The 23,853-nt window shown below is 44.4% G+C and overlaps 1 protein-coding gene across 1 annotated transcript; it reads left to right on the top strand.

Annotated features, from left to right (window-relative positions):
• The first annotated feature begins 1,117 nt into the window (after window positions 1–1,117).
• PPTC7 (protein phosphatase targeting COQ7) lies at window positions 1,118–23,845 on the top strand. Its single transcript, XM_084297188.1, has 6 exons — window positions 1,118–1,529; window positions 11,726–11,905; window positions 14,482–14,680; window positions 16,863–16,986; window positions 18,964–19,093; window positions 20,203–23,845. The coding sequence occupies exons 1-6, from the start codon at window positions 1,328–1,330 to the stop codon at window positions 20,259–20,261; spliced, it is 894 nt and encodes a 297-aa protein (XP_084153314.1). The 5' UTR covers window positions 1,118–1,327; the 3' UTR covers window positions 20,262–23,845.
• Window positions 23,846–23,853: the final 8 nt, after the last annotated feature.

Genomic DNA, 23,853 nt, shown 5'->3' with positions numbered 1-23,853 from the left:
GGGCCGTATGCCCGTGTATTGTTTTGCTCTTTGCATATATCTGGGTATATAATGTAGCGGTGGCCTCATTATGTGTGTGTATGCAAAGATGTTGAATAAATTTGTGTGTGTTTTTTTACAGCTGCCTGCTGGGAGCTTCCAAAGTGGCATTTTGCACGCCCAAAGGCTCGAGGAGGACGGAGCTGCAGCAGGTAAGGACCCAGGGCTGGGTTCCTGAAAGCATTGGTCCCTGAAGCTATGAGACACCAACAGATTGTGCCTTTGTCTCATGTTCAATTATCACAGAGTCAGTGAGGTTGGAAGAGACCTCCAAGATCATCTGGTCCAACCGTTCCCCCACCACCGGTGTCACACACTAACATGTCCCTAAGCACCTCTCCTTGAACGCCCCCAGGGACAGTGACGCCACCACCTCCCTGTGTAACCTGTGCCAATGCCTGCCTGCTCTTTCTGAGGAGAAACATCTCCTAATTTCCAACCTAAACCTCCCATTTTTGTGCGTGTGTGGTGACTGTGTGCAGTGCCTTCATCCTCAGCACTCAGTTAGCTGTTATCCCGCTGTGGGCAAGGGAGAACACCTCACATTTACACCCATTTCCCCCAAAAATCACAAATACTGTGTGCTGTGGCCCCAAATCTCTGGGTAAGCAGGAGAAGCTACCCTTCAGGGACCCATTTTTGTGTGAGGAGGAGCTTCCCTCCCGCTCCCTGAGGCACTGACAGGATTTAAGGGGGGGGCGCTCCCGCCTTCCCCCCCCCCCTCCATTTTACCCCCCCCACCGCTGCGCAGGGGGCTGGCTTGAAGGAGGGAGGGAGGGAGGGGGGGAGCGCTGCGCATGCGCAGTGCGGCGGGGCGGGGTTGACCTTCCCTCCTCAGGCCGCCCGGCCCCGAGCACGCGCGGGAGGGAAGATGGCGGCGGCGGCGGGCGGCGGGGCGCGGGGGCGGCGCTGCGGGCACCGGCGGCTCTGACCGGGACGGAGGCGGAGCCCGAAGCCCCGTCGTGTGTCCCCCCCCCCCCCGCGGGGGGTTCGACGGCGACGAAAGGAAGGCGGGAGGGAGCCGCCCGGGCTCGTCAGGGGGGAGCGCTGAGGGCGGGGGGGGGGCCGGCCCCGGGAAGTGAGGGGGGGGGGGGGGGGGCGGTTGTGAGGGGCCGGGCCCGGCGTGAGGCGAGGAGAAGCCGGCGTGAGGAGAAGCGGAGCCGGGCCGAGCCCAGCCGGGGGAAAAGAAGGAAGGCTGGCTCGCTGCGGCGGCCGCTCGCAGGGCAGGAGGAGGCTCCGCCGCTGGCTCCCCGCCGTGGTGGCCCTGGGCTGCTGGGCGCCCCGCGCCATGTTCTCGGTGCTGTCCTACGGCAGGCTGGTGGCCCGGGCGGTGCTGGGCGGCCTCTCGCAAACCGACTCCCGCGATTACAGCCTGGTGACGGCCAGCTGCGGCTTCGGCAAAGATTTCCGCAAGGGCATCCTGAAGAAAGGCATGTGCTACGGGGATGACGCCTGCTTCGTGGCCAGGCACCGCTCGGCTGATGTGTTGGGTGAGTACCCGGGGGGGCACCGGGCCCGGCTTGGTGGCTGTGGTGCAGCCGGGCCGCGGACAAAGGGACGCAGCCCGGCCTCGCTTGCCCTCTCTGTGTTTTATGACTCTCAACGCTTTATGAGCCGGGTCTCTTCTGCTTGGATCAGGTGCTTTGGTGTCTGCAGGGTTGCTGTCAAAAAGGTGATCCTAAATGGTTGCTTTCTGATGAATTCTGTAACATAGGAAGGCGTGAGGCTTCTGATCATGCTCCTTGCTTCCCATCCTCTCTTTCTCATACTATATGATCCCCTTTCTCAGCACGCCGTTGGCACAAGGTGGTGCGGAGGCCAGGAGCCTAGGCCCTGCCTTTCACCTGTAGCTGCCTGCCAGGCCTGCTGGCTCCCAAGGCCAGAGAAACTCCTTCCAGTGCCTTTCGCTCTCTTTGTCTCCCTAAAAGCTCGGCAAGCTCCATGTGGCATTTGCATTTCCATGTAAAAGACCACTGAATCATGAGCTTCCTTATTCCAGCGCGTGCCGTGTCCTTGTCAAGTGAAAGGCAAAGTGACATTGAGACTGGTTTCAAATGTCAAACTTCAGTTTCGGTGTTTGTTGTGGCCTGGTTGCTTGCTCTGGTTTGGGCTCATGTGTAAAATGAATCCCAACCAGTTCAAATTTTTACAAGTGGTGAATAATAGTAGATAATCAACGGAATCTGTGGTTTATGAGCGGCGTTGCCTTTGACAGTGCTTGACCTTTCTCCTGTGTAGTCAAGGTTGAATTTGGCAGACACTCTGGAAAAGTTAGCTTTTCAGTGACTCAAGTACATTTACCACAATTTTGACATTAAAATAAAAAAAAAAACCTCTTTTTTTCCTGTCACTTTAAATTTAAAAAATGTTGGGGTTGCTCTGCAGTGCCTCCTGATGTGACAGCCCTTGGTGAGTCTAGAACCCAGTGCTGTCACTGTAACCTGCTTGCCATTTAATGTAGCTGAAACATTTTTTTTGCCAGGAAGCTGTAGCTGGCTGCTAGGTAACAGTATTGCCGGTTATTCTGAAGGGAGCTGATACTCTAACCGTGATGCTGCAGCTCCCAGGAGGTGTGGGAAACCCCCCGATGCATGTAGACATCCTGCATCTTTTCTTGTGCCAGTCCCAAAGGAACTTTTTCCATTAAAATCAGCTGTTGGGCAGCCGTGCTCCAGCATGTGACCGAGGCTGGCTGCCTTGGAGCTCTTACTAGGCCAGCGCTGATAAATAGCTCAGCAATTGGTATCTGCCCTTAAGAGAAATGCAGAGCATGCTTCACGCATAGATGGACTCTTTGCACGGGGAAGAGAGTAGATTTAGATCCATCGCATGGTATTTAGGGTTTTTGGCCATATTTGGCAGTTACCATACGCGGACCTACAGCTTGTCGTGGCTTCCCACTGGAATCAGCAGAGTTGCATTGCTGAGTTTGTCTTTGCATTAATTTTCATGGCAACTTGGTAACAAACAGCTATAACTCCGCTAAGGCTCAAGCAGCAAGGACAGCTTTGTACTAGGATGTCTGGTATCAAGAAGACAACTTTAAATAGAAAAGCTGCCCTCCCCCTGTGAAGCTATTTTCACGTTCCTTATTGCTTTTCTACTATTAATGTGTGCCACTAAACCAAAACCACTGTATTCTGCAAGCATTAACGCTCAGGATGGTTTCTGATGCAATCTAACTTGATGCTTTTTCTTCATCAGTAGTTCTTAAGCTCCTGAACATAGCAGTTTTCCCCTTGTTTCTGCCATTACTGTCACATCTTTGCTCTCCCTTTCTCACCAAATCTTCAACCAAGGGAGGGAGTTTCAGCACCAGTATTGTCCTGCCTTCAAATCCCCTTGCTCTCATTGCAAATCTGAGGTTCCTTAAGTTTTGTGTGTGCGTGTGTGAGCCTCATAAATCCTGTACCAACTTTATACTTGCCTAACTTTGCCCCTTGGCAGAACTACCTGTGCTGAACCTCCCTGAAGCTTTACGAGCTTCGTTTTTTTCAGCATTAGTTTAATGAAGAGGTCAAGTGGCTTGAGTGAAAGTGAGTGCTGGGTGCAATAATACTTGCAGAGAAAAGTAAACGTCAGGTGTACCGCTTGGGGTTAGCCTGCATCGGTGGTCATCAGTGACCACGCTGTACCAGATAATGGATTTAAAACCCTTCCGTGCCCGTCTTTTCCAGAATCAATATATGGAAAGCATGCCTGTGTGGGATGGGCTATGGGTGTGGTGTTCCAGTGAAAGAGCTACTCCCAGCCACTTGGCATGAGCGCTTGCTTGGGCATTCATTTTCTTAGGTCAAACAAAAGTTGACTGGGGCTCCAGAGGCAGCCTGTTTATAGCAGATACAACAATGCCAAGCGCTCCTTTTGTTTTCTGTATGCTGTATGGTCTGAAGGGTGAAAATGCAAGTGTCTTCTAGTCTGTCCTTAGCCTTTCACTGTAACAAAAAGAAAAGACGAAGGTGTGTGTTATTTCCAACCCTCCTGTAGCTGTTCAAGGCTTGATAAGGCTTGTTAAGGATGTGCTTGAAGCCTTGGGTCTTTGTCTCTTTGACTTCTGGCCGGTACCTACCTGTTCAATTTGCATGTTTCTTCCCATCCTGAGGTTGGGGAAGAATAAGGAACTCAAATCCCTGGTGTTTCCTTTGGGATCACTCCAAGAAAAGGAAATAGCTTTACTGTTACTGTTAATCTCTGGAGCTCTGTGATTCAGGCCTGTGTTTGCTTCCTGCTGCTGCTTGCACCTTTCTGTGTGTTCACTGCTGGTGTCTTTGTTGTCCAGACCCTCAGAAAGCTACAGAATGACAAGATCAAAATACTGAAATATCTTCCTGACCTGGTAGACATTTCTGTACCTGTTCACATCTGAAACCATGCCTCTGTGACTTCCAAGGGTGTCAGTGTTTTTCAAAGCTGAAAAACAAAACTCTTCAGAAACTGACACCTTCGTTTCTTTCTAGTTAGGGTATGAGTAGTTCTTGGTGCAGGGGGAGTAACACATGACTTGAAAATGAACTTTAGAAAACATTTCACTTATTTAACAAAACAAGCTTGGACAGTTAAATGCTGAGCTCTTTCACGCTGGCGATCTTTTCCTGTTGTTGGGATCTGTCTTTTCTTGCTTATTCCTGCCTTATCGGGCTCCCGATCTCTATACTATTTTTTAATGGATTTTCCAAAGTGTGTGACTCATTAGAGAAACGTTACAGCAACCAGCGTGCATCTCGTGACAGCATCACTTCTGCAGTGTCTGCTGGGCAGGAGTTTGGGTGTAGCCTGTGTGACTTGACGACTCTTCCAAACTATTTCTGTCCCGCAGTAGTAGGAAAAAACTCTTTGGCAGCGGGGTGCTGTTTGTCCACCGCGAGTTAAAATTTGGCAGCTGTTCTATCTGCTGCAAATCTTGATTTTTTTGGGGAGGAGAAGGGGGAAATGGAGGGCAGCAACTCTAAACTGAAAGGAATGGCATCGTATTTGAAAATTGAGTTTGTCATCTGCCTGCCTGGGAGGTATGTAAACCTCTAGGGTGGTGAAGCCCCCGGAATATTTTTAGTCCTGCTGAGAAAAGTAAACTGCAAAATGTAAAAGGATTTGTAGATGAAATGTCAGTGTTGTCCCAGCAACTACAGAGGAGGAAGGGATTCTTCCTCTGGTGCCCGAAGGTCACATAAGACTACGTTAAGTGGTTTATTTGGTGTCATACCTGTTAAAGAGATTGCTGCTTGAACTTTGTATGCTAAAGGAGGCAAGTGGCCGGGTTGTTTCAGAGTGCTGTCTTACCTCCTCTCTTGGGAGAACTCAAGGCATTTTAGAGGGAATAATCAGTGATTTGGGAAAAAAAAAAAAAAAAAGTTGTATGTGTCATAATAGTCCAAACCATTTTTTTAACAAGAGGAAAAATATTGTCATTTGTAGAGAAACCAGAGGTTATTGAGAAACATCCCCACTAACAGCCTCACTGATTCACTTGTCAGGGCAGCTAACCCACATGTCAGCAGGGCTGTTCTGGAGTAGCATTTAACATAACCTCTTAGAAATGTAGCAGCTCGCTCTCTGAGAATGAAACTAAAATCTGATTGTTCCAACAGATCATGTACCCCCGTTTCTGGATGGGCCTGGGACACAGCGTATTCTCATCGCAAATTACAGCTGAACACTTAATTTAGGTGTAAGGGCTCCTGATGCTTGTTGATAGTGGTCGCTTTTCCATTCATAAGCAGATCTTAGGGGTTGCTGCTTGAAAGAAAAGCGGGTTCTGTCAGAGATCACAGAAGGAAATAAGCAAAGGAGAACACAGCACAGCAGGTGAGGCATTAATTGCAGCGAATGTTGCAGAAATCCACGACGTTATTTTGGTTCATCTGCACCACTGATATTGTGAGCCTGAAATTACTGGGGCTGTGAGCACTTTGGAGCCTGGCTGATGTCTGTGCTACGCTACCTGTCCCTTCCCAGCACTTAAATGCAAACTGCTGGGAGCAGCTCAGCTCCAAAGCAGTGCTTTGGGGTTGCTCAACACCTCGAGAGGTCGAGCAGTTCTGGCTGTGGAGGGAAGTTTATACAGAGCTCTGAGATAAAAACAACAAAAAAAAAAGTTTTTAACTGTCAAAATCCACTGAGCAGATTTCTCTGACTCGAACACAACAGGTGGGAGAGAGAGCTGGTACAAACCTGTTTCCTGAACAGCTGTGTATTGCAGCAGGAAAAAAAATGATGAGGAACTGCTGCTTTTTCTTGGAAGTAGGTGCACGATGCAATGCTTTCAGTTTCTCCTTCAGTCTGTGCTTCAGCGCTTCTCACGTTGCCTCTTGCTTTGTGTTCCTCCTAATTGCCTGGCCATTTATTCTCCCCGTACCTTTGTAGTTAATGCAAGGGTGGTTAAGGACTGGTATGAATTCTAAAATACACAGAGTGAATAAGCACCTTCTCCTTTTGTAACTAGCTACCAGCCGCACGCAACCTGCCTTTGGGGATTTATATTCCACCAGGTGATTTCTTTGTCAAATCTAAAGGGGGGAGTTGGAGGAAGAGCCACCGCTTGGCTGTAACACGGTGATCCCGTGCGGGTGATCCCGTACACGCTGCCAGCGGCGCTGCTGGGGAGGGTAGTGCTGGGGCTGGGCATGTGACTGCCTTTGGATGGAGAGCCGTGGGACTTATCTTGCCACTGATAAAACAAGAAATCTTATCGGGTTATCTCCATTCTGATCTGTTGACAAATATTAGATGCTGGATTTCAAACTTGTGCAGTGCAGCGGATTGGGCTTTGTTACCATTTTTGTCGATCTTCTATATCTGATGCGAGATAATTCCAGTTGCAGAAATAGACCGTTTTGATGTTCTTTTATCTGTGATTCATCGCTAATTCAGGTAAGGCTCTGAAGAAACTTAAAGTTCGGCAGGATGAGTGGAACATCTTACAAAGTTAATTGTGTGTTCGTGCAAAGGCAGCTCCTGATGGCACACATGGCACCTGCCTGGTGCTTCCGTGTGCGCATTCTTCTTGGCTGCGAGGCAATATTTTGAAGTTTTTTGAGAGATTTTTGGGACAGGGTGATACTTTTGGCTTCTGGCCATGGGCAGCTTCGTTTGCCAGCCAGCCACAACTTCCACTCGGAAAGCTCTTTCTGTGAAACAGTTTGATTAATGTCATGGTTTTGTTCTGAACTCCAAGCTTGCGGCGTTTTTATTTGCTCTGAATGAGACAGAACATCTGGATCTGACATAAAATGAAACATAAGTCAGCGTGCAGTGAAGAGCCCGTATTGCCAGTCTCAGCACTTGCTGGCTGCTCCTGGGCTTCTGCAGCTAACCCTACACGGGCCGGCAGTCAAAACATTCCATTTGCATTTCAACTGGCATTTTATCCCGGGTGCTTTTAGCATTTCAAAAGCCTTTTTTTATCAAATTTCGATGCCAGTATCTTCACGTGCTCGGTTTCAGCGCTGCTGCATCAGTCAGCGTGCCTTGTCGTGGAGCTTCCTTACAACTTTCCCTGTCCCCGTTCACAACTCCTTAGGAGGCTCAGGAGCTGGTTTTGGGGCTGACACGTGCAGCCCGTGTTTAATCTGGCAGCAGTGGTTGTGTATTTTCCAGCAGAAGGCGATGGAGTTGTAGAGTTAACTCTCACTGACTCTGGGAGGTCTCTGTGATCTAGTTAACTGGAGAAGCTCATTGGAAGTAATTTATTGTGAAATTTTCAATGGCTTTATTTACAGTGGTTGTTCATCTAGCTGTGGCTAGATGTGGCATTTCACTATCTCATGTGGACGTTTGTGCACTTACTTTCTGCAGAGGCTGAAGCAGGGAATATCCAAATAGATATTCTGTATAAAACTTTCTGATTTACTGAATAGCTTAGTAAAATCAAAGATTTTACACAGTTCAATTTCACTAATTCTTTTGTCAGTCACACAGTTTGTTTTAAATACCCAGTGAGTGATGTTTCATAAGATGGGCAAGTTAAATATGGATACTGGAGGGCAATACTTTATTTTTTGGTGGTGAAAGGTAAGAAAATCAAAACCTGAGTAACTTCTTTTATTTTTTAGAATAATGGCTATTTAGAATTTTTCCTTTTTTGTTTTTCCTTCTATTAAAACAAAGCTACTCTAAATGAGTACAGCTTGGCATCATTCCTTGCTGGTGATGCTGCTGGTGAATTTCCCTTGGGTGATAGAGAAAGAACAAGCTAGGATGTAGGAACTGGTCCGTTTTGTGAGTCACACTTTCAGTTCTTGCTGCTTCTGGAGTTTGAACCATCTCACGTACTTCTGCTCCGTGTTTGCTGTGTATCCAATCTCACAAAGCTTTTTTCAAACTGTATTTTCAGCTGTGTTTTTCAGTAGCAGTGTATTTAAAAGTCACATCCTCATTCCCCATAAAATCAGCCAGTTCATATTGAGAATTTAAAGATAATATTTTTATTTAAAAACCGTGCTGAAGGTAGGTCCTGATGGCAGCGGTGATCCCTGGCTCGGTGCCTGGGCAGGAGGAAGCGGTTGACTGCTCGGGCGGCGTTCGTGCACTGTGCTCCAGGAGCCAACAGGGTCACAGCTTAAATGAAATGAACCGACCTGTCTTTAAAAAGTGCAGTAAAAAAACAAACTGCAGGAACTCCACGTTGGCCAAATTGGGTGAGGACAAGCAGTTGATGGTGGCGGTGAGGGGCTGAGGAGGTGGTGAGAGCTCGAGTGCAGGCCTGCCCTGCTCCCGTGCTGAGATGGGGAAGGAGCTCATGGCCATGACTGTCTCCTTGCTTCTTACTCAGACACTGCTCCCCTGGGAGTGGTGCGAAGCGAAGTCAGGACCTCCAGGTGGACTGCCTAGAGGAGGGCTGTTTGGGAAGGCAGCATCAGCTGGCTGTTTGTAGCTTCCATGAGGCAGGCAGAGCTGCTGTGGGGCTCAGGACAGCGTGAAGTGTGCTGCCGTGAGTATGGTTCAGGTTTCCTGCCTGAAGTGAGCAAAGAAAATTACGTGGCATGCTCTTATTTTCACTTTAAAATTGAGGTAGGTTTTGATAATTAACCTGACCAGGTGCTTTCTCTGGTGACTTGCTTTCCCACACTGAGTACTAATGCTCTGGTTTCTGTTTAAGTATTTCCTGAGAAGACTGAAGCCAAGTTGACTTACTGAGCCTTTGAGGGAACTCCCTAACATCTCATGAGCTTGTTCTGTATCAACCTGAGGAACCAAAAGCACTGTCTGCACAGTAGCTGTCAAACACTGCCCTTTTGGTTAACCCCATTAAGCCTGTCCCTGAAGTGATTCTTGCTGTAATCAGCCAGCAAAGTTCCAGCAGGATTGTGCTCATTTCAAAGGAAAGAAAGCTGCTGCTGTGGTAGCTTAATGTAAGGCGAGCAGTCACCCAAACTGATGCTCGGTTGCTATTTCAAGTTGTAGGTCAGAGTGGGAACACTTTTCTTGTTGATCTCTTACTCCAGGTTTGTTTGAGCGGCGGCAGAAAGCAAAGGTTTAATCCAGCATTAACCTGGAGCTGCGGGACCAGGGAAGGCAGGTTGGTTTGCTCAGGCATCGTGGGGAAGCCAGGAAGCTTTAGCAGGAGCTTCGTTCCAGGGACTGCCCCGAAGAGGGGAGCGCAGGGACCTGTCTCCCTGCTCTGTTCTTCTAAGAAAGCGACCGGACAAAGCAGGTGTCCGAAAGGTTGTGCACTATTTTTGGGAGAAATCTGATTAATGTTGATAGGCTGTTGAGAATCTGGATGTAGCCTCCTGTCAGATTAGAGTTGGTGCCAAGGGCGGCTCTAAACCTCCCGTCTCAGTTTCAGATGGTGACCAACGTGAAGGGCGTTTGCAGATGAGGCAAACTGAGTTTTACCACTTCAGTCACGTTTTTTGTGCCTCTGCTAATAGTGGTTTTCTTTGTGATGCCTGAAAATCAGCACAATCTGAGCTCTGAGACTGGCTCATTGCACCTTTATCGTGAACACACCATTTTAGCTTTACTTTCCTGCAGAAACCTGGGCTGGAAGAGGCCAGCCCCTTAGGTGCTGAAGATGAAAAAGATTTGGGAAGGAATTCTGATTAGAAATATTTTGCTCTCATAAATAGTACTTCGCGCTTCCAGCAGCATTTTAACTTTAGCATTAAAGCTGATTGAAGAAATTCAAAATACTTGGAAGCCACGTGGGCAGCAAAATATCATTTACTGTCAGTGACTGGTCACAGTAGATAAAAATGAAGACAAATCCCTGTGTGAGCGAGCCCATGACACTTGCCACAAGTGTTGGAACTGGATAATTAAACCATTTCTTTTTTCTGATGGCCACTTACCTTCATTTTTTGTTACCCGCTTCAAAATAAATTTAAAAGCTCTTTTCGTTTCTTAAAGGTCAGTGATAATTTTCCTAATTTGTGCATGCGTCATGTATTGTAGCATTTCTCACTTGGGAATTTAGGTGTGATTTTTTCTCCCTCGTTTTTAGAAATCAATTTCCCTCTGTTTTTTGGGGGATCAATGTCTCTTCACTCCTGCTACACAGCCCTTTATTTTTTCCTATGCCATGGAAAGATCTCCGATTGCAGCCTGACAGGTCCTAGTGCCACCTCGCACGCATTCTCCCGGAGGCACCAGGGGTCAAAGTTTCTCTGGAAACTTTGTAGTTGGCTAAAAACAGCTAAACTGTGTTTGAGGAAGCTGTAGTGGGGGCACTGCTGCTGTTCTAGCGAGACGGTGTGTGCCTGGACAGAGCTCAGAATGCTGAGGGTCTGATGTGCAGCATCTGCTGTGTTGCTCCCGACCCGGTTCAGGAGTTTTATCTGTTGTAATATTTGTCTGGCAGATGCCCAAACTGATTTTCCTCTGCGTATGAGACAGCAAAAGCACTTTTCTTGCTCTTATTTCCACTGTTTTCCACATCAAACCACTATGAACAGTGATTGACCCAACTGTTTGTCTCTCCCTGGCCATGCCGTGTGCATCTCTGGTTGCTCAGAATGTTCCCAACCTTTGGCAGAATTGGTCGAGCTTTCTCATGTCTGTGCTGTTTTGAATGACAATGGAAATTTATGGGGCCACGATCAGTTTTCCTTCTTTTCCTTGGCTAAAGTTTTAAGCAACAAATTGTCCTTGCAGACGTAGGTCCTAGCATTGTGTTGGTTTGTCTGTTGTTTCTTATTTACTTATTTAATGGAGATTTAGTTTTTGCAGAAATGGATAGTACTAAGTAGAAAAACGTCATCCTTCCTGTGAGCAGGTAGCTCGAGGAGAAACTTCGGGGCGTTGACTAGTGGGGAAGATCTTTATCATTTCAATCCTATTAAAAAATCTTAATGACCTTCATATTTAAAACTAATCATCGCTCTTTTCTTCCCTTTTAATGGGCTAACCAAAGGTTAATATGATTGAATTCCTTCCAAAATTCCACATCAGTTTTCCCTCTAGTGAAGTCAGCTGTCTCCTTGTGAAGTTCACATCATTTGACTTGTACCTTCTTTTTAGCAATTCTGATGGTGTACAGAGCTTTGTCTGGCAGCTGATATCAGAAATCATCTTAAAAATGTTTAGTGATTTATTTCCCTTAATCAATTTTTTTTCTTTCAAGCAGGTGCCTTGTTCTGCCTTTCAGATATTAAATGCCATAAGTGATGTCAAAAGTTAAAAACCTCATTTTGGAAACCATTTCTGTTCACATAACTCTTGTTTTCTGTTTTTTGTTTTGTTTTTCTAGGGGTAGCAGATGGTGTCGGTGGCTGGAGAGACTACGGGGTTGACCCTTCTCAATTCTCAGGGACTCTAATGCGAACATGTGAACGTTTAGTGAAGGAAGGACGGTTTGTACCAAGTAATCCTGTCGGGATTCTCACTGCAGGTTACTGTGAGCTGCTGCAGAACAAAGTACCTTTGCTTGGTAAGAGAGCAGAAACACGTGAATTGCATGTGTTGTGTGCTACCTCGACATGTACTTAATTATATACAAAAATATCTGTATATAAATATCTGTATATGAAATATAGAATATTCAAGTCTTTGTGTGTGAAGGGTGGCAATTCACCAATGCTTGCAGAGTTTGAAAAATGAGTTTGGCAGTAGAGCCTGCTATGGCACGCACTCCTTGTATAAATAGCTCTTCTCCATTGAAACCTCGTAAGGGTTGTTTGTGGCTTTTTGTTTAAGCTGTGCAAGTAAAAATGTTTTCTGGTGATAGCTGGATGCAGTTCTACTTGCTCCTTGCCCTCCTGCTCCCGTTGCCTTTTATGTCCAACGAACTTTAAGCCTAACAGCTTGACTTAAATAATTTATGTCGTATGATCACTGATACCCTGGATTTTTTTTATAATTCCTTGCAGGGGAATCTTTACATATTTTTCTTCTGAAAGCAAACAAAAGTAGGTGCTTAGCATGTCCTGTGTCAAACTTGATTTTAGGCAGTGCTTCCAGCTGCCTGGGAATGGTGAACAGATAGGGAGGCGAAACGTGGCCTCAGCTGACAACCTTGAAAACGGAACACGTTTCTAAAGGGCGGGTGACCTCTTACGCACCAAGAAAGTGTTACCCTGTGTGATATGCATGCTTCTCACCTGACCTTAAACTTCTCTGCCAGAAGAGCGCTGCGTAAGCTATATTTAGTGCCTCTGCTGAGCTTAGGAACAGATGTTCTTGCATTATATGCCCAAAGAATAGGTTCAAATCTCAGTGACACGTAAGGTCACTTCTAAAACAGCAGTGGTGGTTAATTCCATCAGGATTTTGCGTGTCTGATAGTGCTCATCTGTGCGAGGCAGATGCAGCTGGAAGCGACCCCAAATGTGGGCCACTGGTGAGAGCTCTCAGCACTCCCTGCAGACAGAGGCAGCCCCGTGTGGCTTGACCTTTCGAGGGCTGAAACGCGGCGTATGCTGAGTCACAAGATCTGCATTCCACACGTGGCCTCCTAGTTACACTGTGCTAATACAGTTAAAATGTGAAACTAATGATCCTCAGCGCTTCTCCTGGAAGAAAATACCACTACCAAGAGCGGTATTTTTAGAGGTAGAAAAAAAAAAAAACACCTCTGGAGCTACCACAGCAACGAGCAGTCAGAATTTGTTTGAAATAAAGTGGAGGGAGAGGACTTCATTAGGGAGGATTCATTAGGCATGAACTTTTCCTTCCTGTTGTGTTTTGGCTTGATGTTTAGTTCATCAGAATTGAATCTAGCAAATTATTTTTAAAACAAGACTGAAGTGGGAGGAAATTGTGCCATTTATTTAAAAGCTATTCTTATCATCGCAGAGCAATCTTGAATTGTGTCATATATAAAATATGAATCTTCCCTTAAATACTGCTTTGACTTACCATTCACCAAGAGTGGAGAAGGTCGTGTATATTCACCAGAGAACAAATTAAGTGCAGGGTTTTGTGGGGAACTCCCTGGACTGGAGGTGAAACATCCAGAACAGGTGATGCCTCAGGCCAGCTGGACGCGTCTTGTAGGCAAGCGTGATCATACGTTTAGCTCATCAGAAGTCTGTGGTCTGTCCGAGACACAGGTGTGCTTGGAAACTTCTGCTGCAAGAGCATTAGGATAGAAGATGAACCAGAAAACTGTCTGTTAGCAGATGGCATGGGGAATTCTGATGGAGGCAGTTTGAAGTCAGGAAGAAATGCTGTAGCTGTATTTCACGCTCTTCAGGAGTTAACGCTCTTCTGGTGGTAGTGCTCCTGTTGGCAGAAATTAAGCAAGCACTGTTTTTCTGTGAGTGTATGGGTATCTCTGCTGTAATTTCTGTGGTTTGCCACCAAAGTTGACAGCTACCTCCCCATGAAGGAATCGAGAATGCTGTGGTTGCTGCAGGCATGGCTGGGGTAACACGGGGTATGGTTGACAAGTAGCCACGTTTCCGTTCTTCCTTTAATCCGGAACAGGATTTGTCTCCAGAACATGTTTTCTTTAGACTTGTGCAGTTAGTGCCCTGAACGCTTGACAGAATTATTATTTTTTCAAACAAAGAAGGTAGCTCTGCAGAGCCAGGCTGTAGTGAAAAGTGTGCTCATGTTCTGACAAGAATAATGGAATGCTATCTGAAACTGCTTGCAACCAAGTATTTAATTGGAGTGTTTTATTTACAGCGGGGGAGTAAAAATATGTGGAGAACACCTAGCATTGTGTGGATGCTACTGGAATTCTATTCTCTTAATGCTTTCAGAATTTCAGTATTGTAAGTGACTTCTGTAAATCCAGTCTTATAGCAGAATGTGCTGACATATGTTGGGATGGGGAAGTGTAAATGAAGTGGAACAAAACAGGTATTTGTCAGCATGACGTGTTTACCAAAATCAAAGCCAGTATATGATTTTTTTTTGCATTAATCATAATAATTTCCATTTATCCTGATCTCTAAGCTTTGGTAAATATCTGAATAGTTGGATTATGGCTGAAGTCAGTGAAAGAATAAGGGCCGTGTGTGAGGCTCGCTCCAATTACGATGTTCTGTTTGCTTGCAGGAAGCAGTACAGCTTGTATAGTAGTTCTGGACAGAACAAGTCATCGTTTACATACAGCCAACTTGGGAGATTCTGGATTTTTGGTAGTCAGAGGAGGAGAAGTAGTACATCGTTCTGATGAACAGCAGCATTACTTCAACACTCCGTTCCAACTGTCAATAGCTCCACCAGAAGCGGAAGGAGTTGTCTTAAGTGACAGGTAAGAAAGGAGAAGATCTTAAATTTTTAATCTGTGTATGTGATCAGCTCTCAAAAGGTTGTGGCTTTACTGTCTTGAGAGCTCCTCGTATAATGCAGCACAGCATGTGGGATTTAAATGTGCCCAAGAAAAGGTTCTAATATCTGCCCTTCTATCTTTAAGGTACCGTGAACGCTTCTTACTGTGTACTTACTCAATTTTTGTAAGCTGTTGCAGTCAAAATGCATTGGGTTTGTGCTCATTCATTCAATATAGAGTGTTCCTGCAGTTTGTGGTGTTCAGATCCACAGACCAACACTGCACAATGGAGCTGCTACAATGAAGGCTGCAGCCGGTGATTGTGCCGCCCGTCCTGCACGAGTGCCTTGTCTTATCAGCGGCTTTCCTTCCCAGTCCCTGTCTGTGCTCTCTTGAGACTGGTTTGGAGTACGCTAATTTAGGTATCTTGGCAGCGAGGTAGCAAGTGCTTGAAGAATAGAGCAGAGGGACATGTGACTGTAACTCGTGTTTCCAAGCCTCTGTGTCTCCAGCAGCATATTGTATTTGACCAAAACGAGCAAAACTCTTGTTTGGCGGAACACCAAGCTGGGAAATGAGAGTAATAGGAAAGGACAATCTGTTCACAGAAATGAGTTGTTTCAAAGACAGACTTGTACTTGTGTCTTCCCCGAAGAATGTCAGGCTGATAAAAATCCTGTGACTGCGTGAAGTCTAACCAGTAAAATAAAATAAAAGTGAAGAAAAAAAAACAGCTTTCAAATAAGTATTAAAATACTGCTCTCAAATCAACGGTTATACGGTCATTAAAGTGATACCCCTCTTCTAAATACAGAAGGATGATAAAAGGATCTTAAAAGAGAGACCACAGTAAACAGAGAAAGCAACTTAAACTTTTGATTTTTTTTTTTTTTTTTTAAATCTGGAGGCTTATGCCTTAAGGGTTGTAACTTCTAATGCCAAAATAGCTCTTTTTGAAAATGTTGCTTGAAAGCTGTTGAAACACCTGATCATTCTTGCTTGTGGCTTTGTTACGTCATCCTAAGGCTGCAGGGAGGAAACCAGCATAAAACCCTGAAATGAGAACCCTTAAATAATCTAGCCTCTTTATTAGGCAAAGATTAAGTGGTTGTTTGGAGTTCCAGAACTATTAAAATCTTAATAGTTCTGAAATTCAGTGTCTTGTTCAAAAAATTGCACAAGGATAGCTGATAACATGATAACGTCCAGTGGAAGTCAGGAAAGCAAAGTAATCTGAGTCATCCCACATTAAGGAAAGTGCAAGATAAATGAGCTCCCACACTTCGGTTCTGAATCATGATTATAGCTTTCTGGCTAGTTCCTGCGCTGTTCTTGACATTAATTAGTACTTGTGCTTGTTGTCTAAATGCTTCTCCAGTATTTGTTTTAAGTCATTGTCCCAGTTAAATGCTTAAATTCGGCTACCTATGGGGATAGGCAGGCGATCTTAACTCTAACCTTGTTGAAGGTGCACAGCAGAAGGGCTGCTTTCCTCAGCTGATTTCTGGCATAGCCAAATGGCGTGGCATGCAGTCATTTCTGCCTTTTAAAGATCTGTGAAAAATCCTTGAAAATAAAGGTTTTGTAGTTACATTGCTTCTGAGAATTGGATTCTGCAGCAGCATTCATGGCCAGCATGGATATTTTCTGCTGTAATGTATTAAACGTAAGTAGACCAACCAGCTGTGGTCTCCTGGTAGTGATTTCCAGACATGCTTCATGTTCCACTGCAATAGAAAGTGATTCAGAATCCGTAAGTGGCTTGCCCGTTCTGTTAGGAATTGTCCTTTCAAGTACAGCTCTCTACATGTTGAAGATGGGCGAGAAGGAAGCCCTCAGCTGCCATTCCACTTAATGGTTTCCATGGAGACACACTTGTGAAGCGGATTAGTTTGCAGGATTGTTCATCTGGGAATTGTAAATGCAAATCCTTTGTGTAATAGCTGGAACATTACCTGTTTGCAATCACAGGTCTTTTGTTGTAGCTTTCTTGACAAGCTATCCTGGTGCAAAAGCTCCACGGTTGGTGATTATTTCTTTCCTTTCCAGCAAAACATGTAACAATAGCGAGTTACAAAAGCTGTTAATGTGCTGGGCTGACATTGCTTGGTGCCTTAGTGAAAGCTGGAGGCCATTTCGTTGACATTACCTGTCATTTTCACAGCCCTGATGCTGCCGATAGTACTTCCTTTGATGTCCAACTCGGAGACATTATTTTGACTGCCACAGACGGACTGTTTGACAACATGCCTGACTACATGATTCTGCAGGAATTAAAAAAGCTGAAAGTAAGTGTGCGTGTACAGTCTGAATCTTGCATCTTTTGCCCTCGTCATCCTTCGCTGTTCCCACCAGTTCTTTCTGAGCACACAGCTTTGTGTTACACGTGAAAGACCCACCACAAAGTGCTGCCCTTTGGAGACTCACCAGCTAACACCACGTGTGAGCAGGGATGTTGGCCCCAAAGTGCCGTCTCTTGAACCCGCACCCAGGCTGAATGCAGAAGCAGCAACGTTGGCAGAAGTTTCCAGAGTAACAGCCAGGAACATGTCACTGACGGGTGCGATGCAAGGGAGCCACTGGGGGGATAGGGAGAGGTGTTCAGCAGCGGGCACTGCCCTTGGCCAACTGCTCACAGGCTGCATTTTATCTGCGCTTGCAGGTTGTAGATTACATACGTGAAAATACAGCGTTCTCTTTCGGGCCGTGCAGTGGGTGGGGTGAGGCATGAACTTAATTTGGAGGTTTTCTGAGGACTTACAAAACAGCAATTCTAAAGTAATCCGAGCTGTCCGAAGTGTGGGTTGTGTGTGTGTGTGCGTGGAACATTTTGAACGTTCTGATAACAAAAATTCGCAGCGACTTTTCCAGATTAGTCACCACAAATACTTGTTTTGAATAGTAAAAACACATTAAACTGTTTTAGTTGGGATACGAGCATTTAGCTCGAGGCTATTTACTTACAGAAAGGAAAGCGTACTTAGGGAGGTATCAATATGTATAACCTCCCCGGGGAAACTATTTTGATGTTATGAAATGCAAAGAAGTCTCTGTAGAATTACAGTGTGGTTTTAAAAATGCTTTGCCTGCTCTTATCCTGCAGGTACATAACCGAGAGGCGGTGTCAGACAGGGAATGGGGCTTTGCAGACAAAATGTCTGAGGCCTCTGCCTGCGTTTGAGGTAGACTCTTGCGTTTCCCCCTCCCTGCAGCCCCTTGCTGCTTTGTCTCGGTGCGATGCTCGGGGCTGACATTGAGAAGCGTGTCGCTGCGCTGCGGAGCGGAGCGTGGGATCGTGCCGCAGCACAAGCTGTCGCAGGCTTTAACCTGGTTACTGGAGGTAGCAGCAGTGCCGAGGATGTGTCAGCACGGTGCTGTGGTTTGCAGGGACCGGTTTGTTCGTCTCTGACCTGCGCGGCTGTTATTTGGGCTGTAGCTGCAGCACATTTCTGCTTGCGGTACGCCCACCTTCCCTGCCCTGCGCAGACAGCCGGGTAGCCTGCTACACGCTGGAGGTTCAATTCTCTTCTGGAAAAAAATCGAGCTCCACCTATTGGCGTGTTTGGGAAAGGCACTGAGGTTCCCTGTCGGGTAGGAAGTTCAGCCAAAAGTTAATCGTGTAAGAGCCTGCTAAGTCCCCGGGCTGCAGGGAAGACTTTCTGAGATGACAATGTCGTGTCATGTTGGCTCGAGTAAGAAAAATACTGGAGAAAAGCAACAGGGATACTGGGAAAAAAAAAAAAAAAAGTGAAATGCCATCTGTAAAAAGGTCAGTCTCTCGTTGAATTATTTCTCATCTGTTTTTCAAAGTGTTCCTTCTCCCCCAGGTGTGCTCCTGCTGATTTGGGTAGGAGACTCAGACTTAAGACTTTCCAGTTAAGGTGTAAAACGTACTTAATTCAGCTGAACCTACTTTGTGAGGGAAAAACAGCTCTTTCAGGGTGAACCACTAGTATTAGCTATCAAATCAGGTTCCCTAAGGTGAGACCGTTTAGTCTATTTTAAGTATTAGTCTTCTGAATTCTAAATGCTGCAAATCATCAAAAAAATGAGTCTTAAAGCTGCTGGTCTAGGCTTCAGTTGTGAAGATTTGCAGTTCTAACCCAAGTTTATTAAGCCTAAGACATGGTTAGACTTCCCTTGGGAACAGAAGGTGATAACCAGAGCCCTAATCTGGTCAGGGATCTGCAAAACCAATGTGCATCAGTGAAGCAACTAGCGATAGATTTATTTATAAAAATAAACTTTGTTTCTTGTTATTTTAGAACTCCAACTACGAGAGCATACAGCAGACTGCGAGAAGCATTGCTGAGCAAGCTCACGAGCTGGCATATGATCCCACTTACATGTCACCATTTGCACAGTTCGCATGTGACAATGGATTGAATGTGAGAGGTAAGATATTTTTTTCCCCCCTCCTCCCACTCTTGCTATCTTGAAGAAATCTTGAGCAAAGTTCTGTTTCCAAATCTGATAGGAGAAGAGTGTTAAGAAATGTGGTTGGCAGCAGAGCGCCAATCTAGCGCTCCTGGCTTGGCAAGGACCCCAGCTCCTGACGCAGGTCATCCCAGGCCCCAGCTAATCAGAAGCCTCCTGTGGGGAAGTAGCTGGAACGCAGAGAACTCTGCACTGATTTTTATTTTTTATGGTTTAATCTAATACGTAGGCTCTTGGCCCGAGAACCCAGCCTGATACAAATTCTCCCGGCTCCCAGGAGAACTGCACTTGACCTGTTCTTAGGATTTGTGTGGGGGTTTTCTTGTTGTTAGTGTGTTTGTTTTTTTTTTTTAAGTTTCCTATTCTTTTGATGCCTTTTAGTCGAGATTCTGCCCACTGTTGGAATTTTGTTGTTCTTTCTGACTCTTCATTAATGTGTCTACATAATGTGGCTACAAAGCCCAGTAATGAATCTTCTGAGTCCAGAGGACTTGTTTGACCTTCTGGGTACCAAAATACCCATCTGAGCTATTTCTGTAGAATTGGAGTGATGTAGCTACTGAGTTTTGAGAAGTGATTATCAAAAGGGTTAAGTAGCTTTTAGAGGGATGTAAAATCATGAATGCTGAAAAAGACCTCCGAGATCATGCTGGAGAAGATGCTGGAGGTGTTTGATTTTACAGTAAATTCCTGAGATGCTTCCTGACTGCAGCTTGCCTGTAACAAAACAGACTTTTTTTTGTAGATTTTTTTTTTCCTCACATACAATATAAATAAAAGGCTTTCTGCTCTACTGGCTAACAGTGATGCTCAGGGTTCTATGTACCTTCTATTAGTTCATGATCTCACTCTGGCTTAAAAGGAGAGAGCTTTTTTTCTAAATGTCATTGCTACCCTCAGTTGTACAGCTGAGAGGAAGTGGAGGAAGCAGAGTTCCCTTGTCTACACAATACATTTTTTGCATATTTAAACCAGCTCAAAAAGAGCTTTCCATGGGGGAACATGACAGGCTAGAGGAGGACAACCCAGTGTGGTTTGACAACAGTTTTATTCTTTCCATATTGCAGGGGGAAAACCAGATGACATCACCGTCCTTCTTTCTATTGTAGCCGAGTACACAGACTGATCTGCCGAGTGCCAGCTTCTGATGTTTTCATTATCCCCGAGCTCCTCGCTTCACGTACGGTTTCCTGCTGGCAGGATTGCTTTTGTCCTTTGCAGCTGATCTCAGCAGCCAGTTTTTGAGCTCGTTGCCTGTCTTGAGACACAACTGAAATCCTTGTTAAGAACCACTCTCGTAGTACACTGGTCTTTGTCTGCCAGCAAGAAATGAAGAAGTTCAAGGCTTGAAGCATGTCTTTCAGAGCTTAGTAATTGTCCATAAAAGGGGGAGGATCAATCCCATATCGTTACCGCATTTGAAATGTGACTTACTTTCAGATGAGTAGAATTGGTTTATCATCTTTCAAATTAGATTCAATAGATAAAACCTCTACAGGAGGGCATATTATTCTATCTACTAGAAACATTCACTGTTCATTAAAGGGTATGTTACAGAACACAGTTTCATAAGCATAGTCTTGTTACAGTGATAGCTGAGGTTTCGTGTTTCTAAGTTCTGGTTTTCAGGAGATTTATAACTGCTGTAAACTTTTTGCTCTTGCCATACATGGTGTCAGCCTAGGAGCCTTTTCTAGTACAAAATTTCAAAAACATACTTAGGTCAAGTTATATGGATGCAAATGTGTTGTGATTTCAGGTGCTTAACTGTGATCTTAAAAGTTCTGCAGATCATTCGTCCATAATGGGCCTGATATCTGGATGTTTTGGCTGTGGATAACTTTATTTTTTTTAAAGAAAAATTATAACTCTTGTCTCAAGAAGCCAAGATGGTCAAAGTTGAGATCCTTCGAGCATTTTAACCCATCTCACCAGCACAGGATGACATGGCGTAAATGCTACAGTGGGAGGCTGCACAAAGAACAGATCAGCCTCAACTCTGAACATCTTCACTTTTGGTGGATAACCTTTGTTGTTAACTAAACATGATTTGTGTTAATATTGCCACTCTTGCTTGTGTAGAACAGCACATGCTGGACCAGTTCAAGCCCAGCTGATCCTTGTATTTCTGGCTCTCAACCACGCACCTCTTTGCTTATGCTGTGGCAGCAGCAGTAAGTACATAAATGGAAACAATTAATGAATAATCAGCAAAACTTACATTTCAGTAACTAAAGTTTAGGGTTTTCAGAATGAACCTTAATGATGTTTACAGTTATCTAACAGCCACTTTGCAATATGACATTTCCTTTCGAATACAGTAGCTCACAATTGTTCCCCCTGTTCCAGCAAGCTTTCCTTTCTTTTCCGAGGTTCATACAAATAGCTGATAGCTGTAAAGATATATATATTTTTGGTCAGTTTTTCATTAACTTTTTTGCTGGTAGAAGAGTATGTAGAAATAAATTAAAGCCATGTTTTTATATATATAAAAAGTCGGGTAATGTTGATGTTTAGGTGAGTGCAGTTAAACTTGGTCAGTAAGTAATCTTACCTGCTCTCAAAAGGAGATTTTTACTACCTGGTTTATTGTATTAAAACTGTTTAAGTTTGAGGTTACCTCAACTTGTTTAAAGAATTTTTGTGGACTTGTACTGTATATTTGCGTAACTATGTCAAGCTTTTATTTAAGATCATTTAACATGTACCATGTACATGTCATTTTACTATATTTCAATGCATCGTGCTTGTAACAGGCATTTCATTTATAATAAGAATAAGTGATTAATTTGGAAGCTCTTCAGTAATTTATCTGCTATTCCTAAATTGGCGTAATGTTAGCTCTCTATTTTAAATCACCTTGTAATTACTTGTCAAAATGCCTTAACTACCCTAACTTGACCAAAATACTATTTTGGTGAGGGTACGGGGAGGATTCTATTAATGAAGAAAAATTACTTAGTTTCGCGATACATGGAGCAGTGAGTGGTGAATAACTTTGCACAAATTGTCAGTCCTTCTTTTTTAAAACTGAACAAGCTGTATCTAGCTGTCTCGTTAGAAGGAATGTATTCATGCTGCAGTATAGGGCTTTCTTTCTAGCATTTGGGAGGGGTGCTGCTCTCTCAAATCTGGGTATCTTTACATTGTATTCTCCAGTATTTACTCTTGTGTTTCTTTATTAGAGCTGATTTGATCAATTATTCTTTCCCTTGAACTCACCTTAAAACAATGCCCTCGTAGACCTGACCGTTTTGCACTCTGACCCCTTGCTCTCAGTACGCTCGTGCCCAGCCTTCGTTATTTTTTCCCCCCTCTTTCTAGAAGTACAAATTGAGAAATGTTTGTGGATCAGATAAATGAGTATGGCAAAGGTGCTTTACCCCCGAGTGAGATGTTGCATGCGCTGTACTCTGCCTCTGCTGGTCTGGGGTCTGGAACCCTCGATCGGGGAGATTCTGCCACCTTCTCAGAAGCTAAACTGTGCCGCCTGGTGGGTTTGAGTCTACGCCTTGCTGTCTGTGTTAAAGCAGTTCTTAGCTAAGCAGTATCTATAAAGCCATTTGCCTCATATCACGTCATGATTTTTTTAATAAAGAACAAATTTGGATTTTAATTTACAAATCATGAGTTTATCCCTCACTGGACACACCAAAGACCAGTAAAGCTTATAGCTTTTCCATCTGTTTATAAAGCAATACTGTATTATAAAGAATCGATATTTTTATCACGCTTGTTTTTGTTTTTGTTCTTAAGATGTGCACTCTAAACATATCAAACCTAATTTCTTCCTATGAACTTAAGCTGTCTGCGCACAACAGATTTTTTGGAAGAGGGAACGACAGGGCCCATACTATCAAAATAACTTTAAATGATGCATGAAGCAGTAACACTTCCTAGGAATTAGATTATTGTGACTATTTATGAGAGGAATGTACAAGAAAGGTGTTCTGTGTAATAGAAACACGCTTGAAGGGAGAACAGGCTGACTTTCAGCTGCTGCCGAAGGTTTTTGTTAGCTGTCAGGAGCTGGTTGGTAGGGAGCAGTAATCTGAAGGAAAAGGAAGAGATTTTTAGATACCAGTAACCTACGGTACCACGACAGGTAATAATGCTCGCGGGAGTTGGGATTTCTGCATCAGTGTTACTGGGTATTTGGGTGAAAAAGGGCTGAGATGTGGTGAATCGGAAAACTCTGTGGTTCTGTGCTACTTTTACGGCTATCTTTGGGAGACCTACAGCATACAGTTTCCCTCTAAATTTGCTTTCTTTGTGTTTCTAAAGAAGGTACGGCAGATAAATAGAAGGGAAGAAAAAAGATTTTGGGACCAGACAGTTATGACTGAGTAAGGGAGAGGAGAGAGGTGAAGGTCTTGCAAAGCTGTAAAGTATTTTGTGATGGAATCTCCATCTCTTGTAATGGACATCCTTTCTCCAGGAAGGAACCAGACTTTGTGTGTGTGTGTGTGTGTAGAAACAAACTGTATGAAGTAGTTCTTGCAAAGATAGCTGAAATAATGAAGCAAATCTGAGTCTGTATCTAATGAGGATGCTTTTTTGTTGTTGTTAAAATGAGACTATCATCTATGCTTACATAAGAGGCAATTATGTGAATTTCATGTCTGAGGTATAACTTATGCAGGAATAGTTCTGTAAATACATTTAAATGAATTGTAAAGATATTTAATAAATATAGTATTTATACTAAAATGTGTTTT

Source organism: Netta rufina (genome assembly GCF_964035555.1).
Source record: "Netta rufina genome assembly, chromosome: 17".
In the NCBI taxonomy this organism is placed as follows: domain Eukaryota; kingdom Metazoa; phylum Chordata; class Aves; order Anseriformes; family Anatidae; genus Netta; species Netta rufina.
The sequence above is the reverse complement of the archived record's forward strand: the minus strand, read 5'-3'. Positions and strand labels throughout refer to the sequence as shown.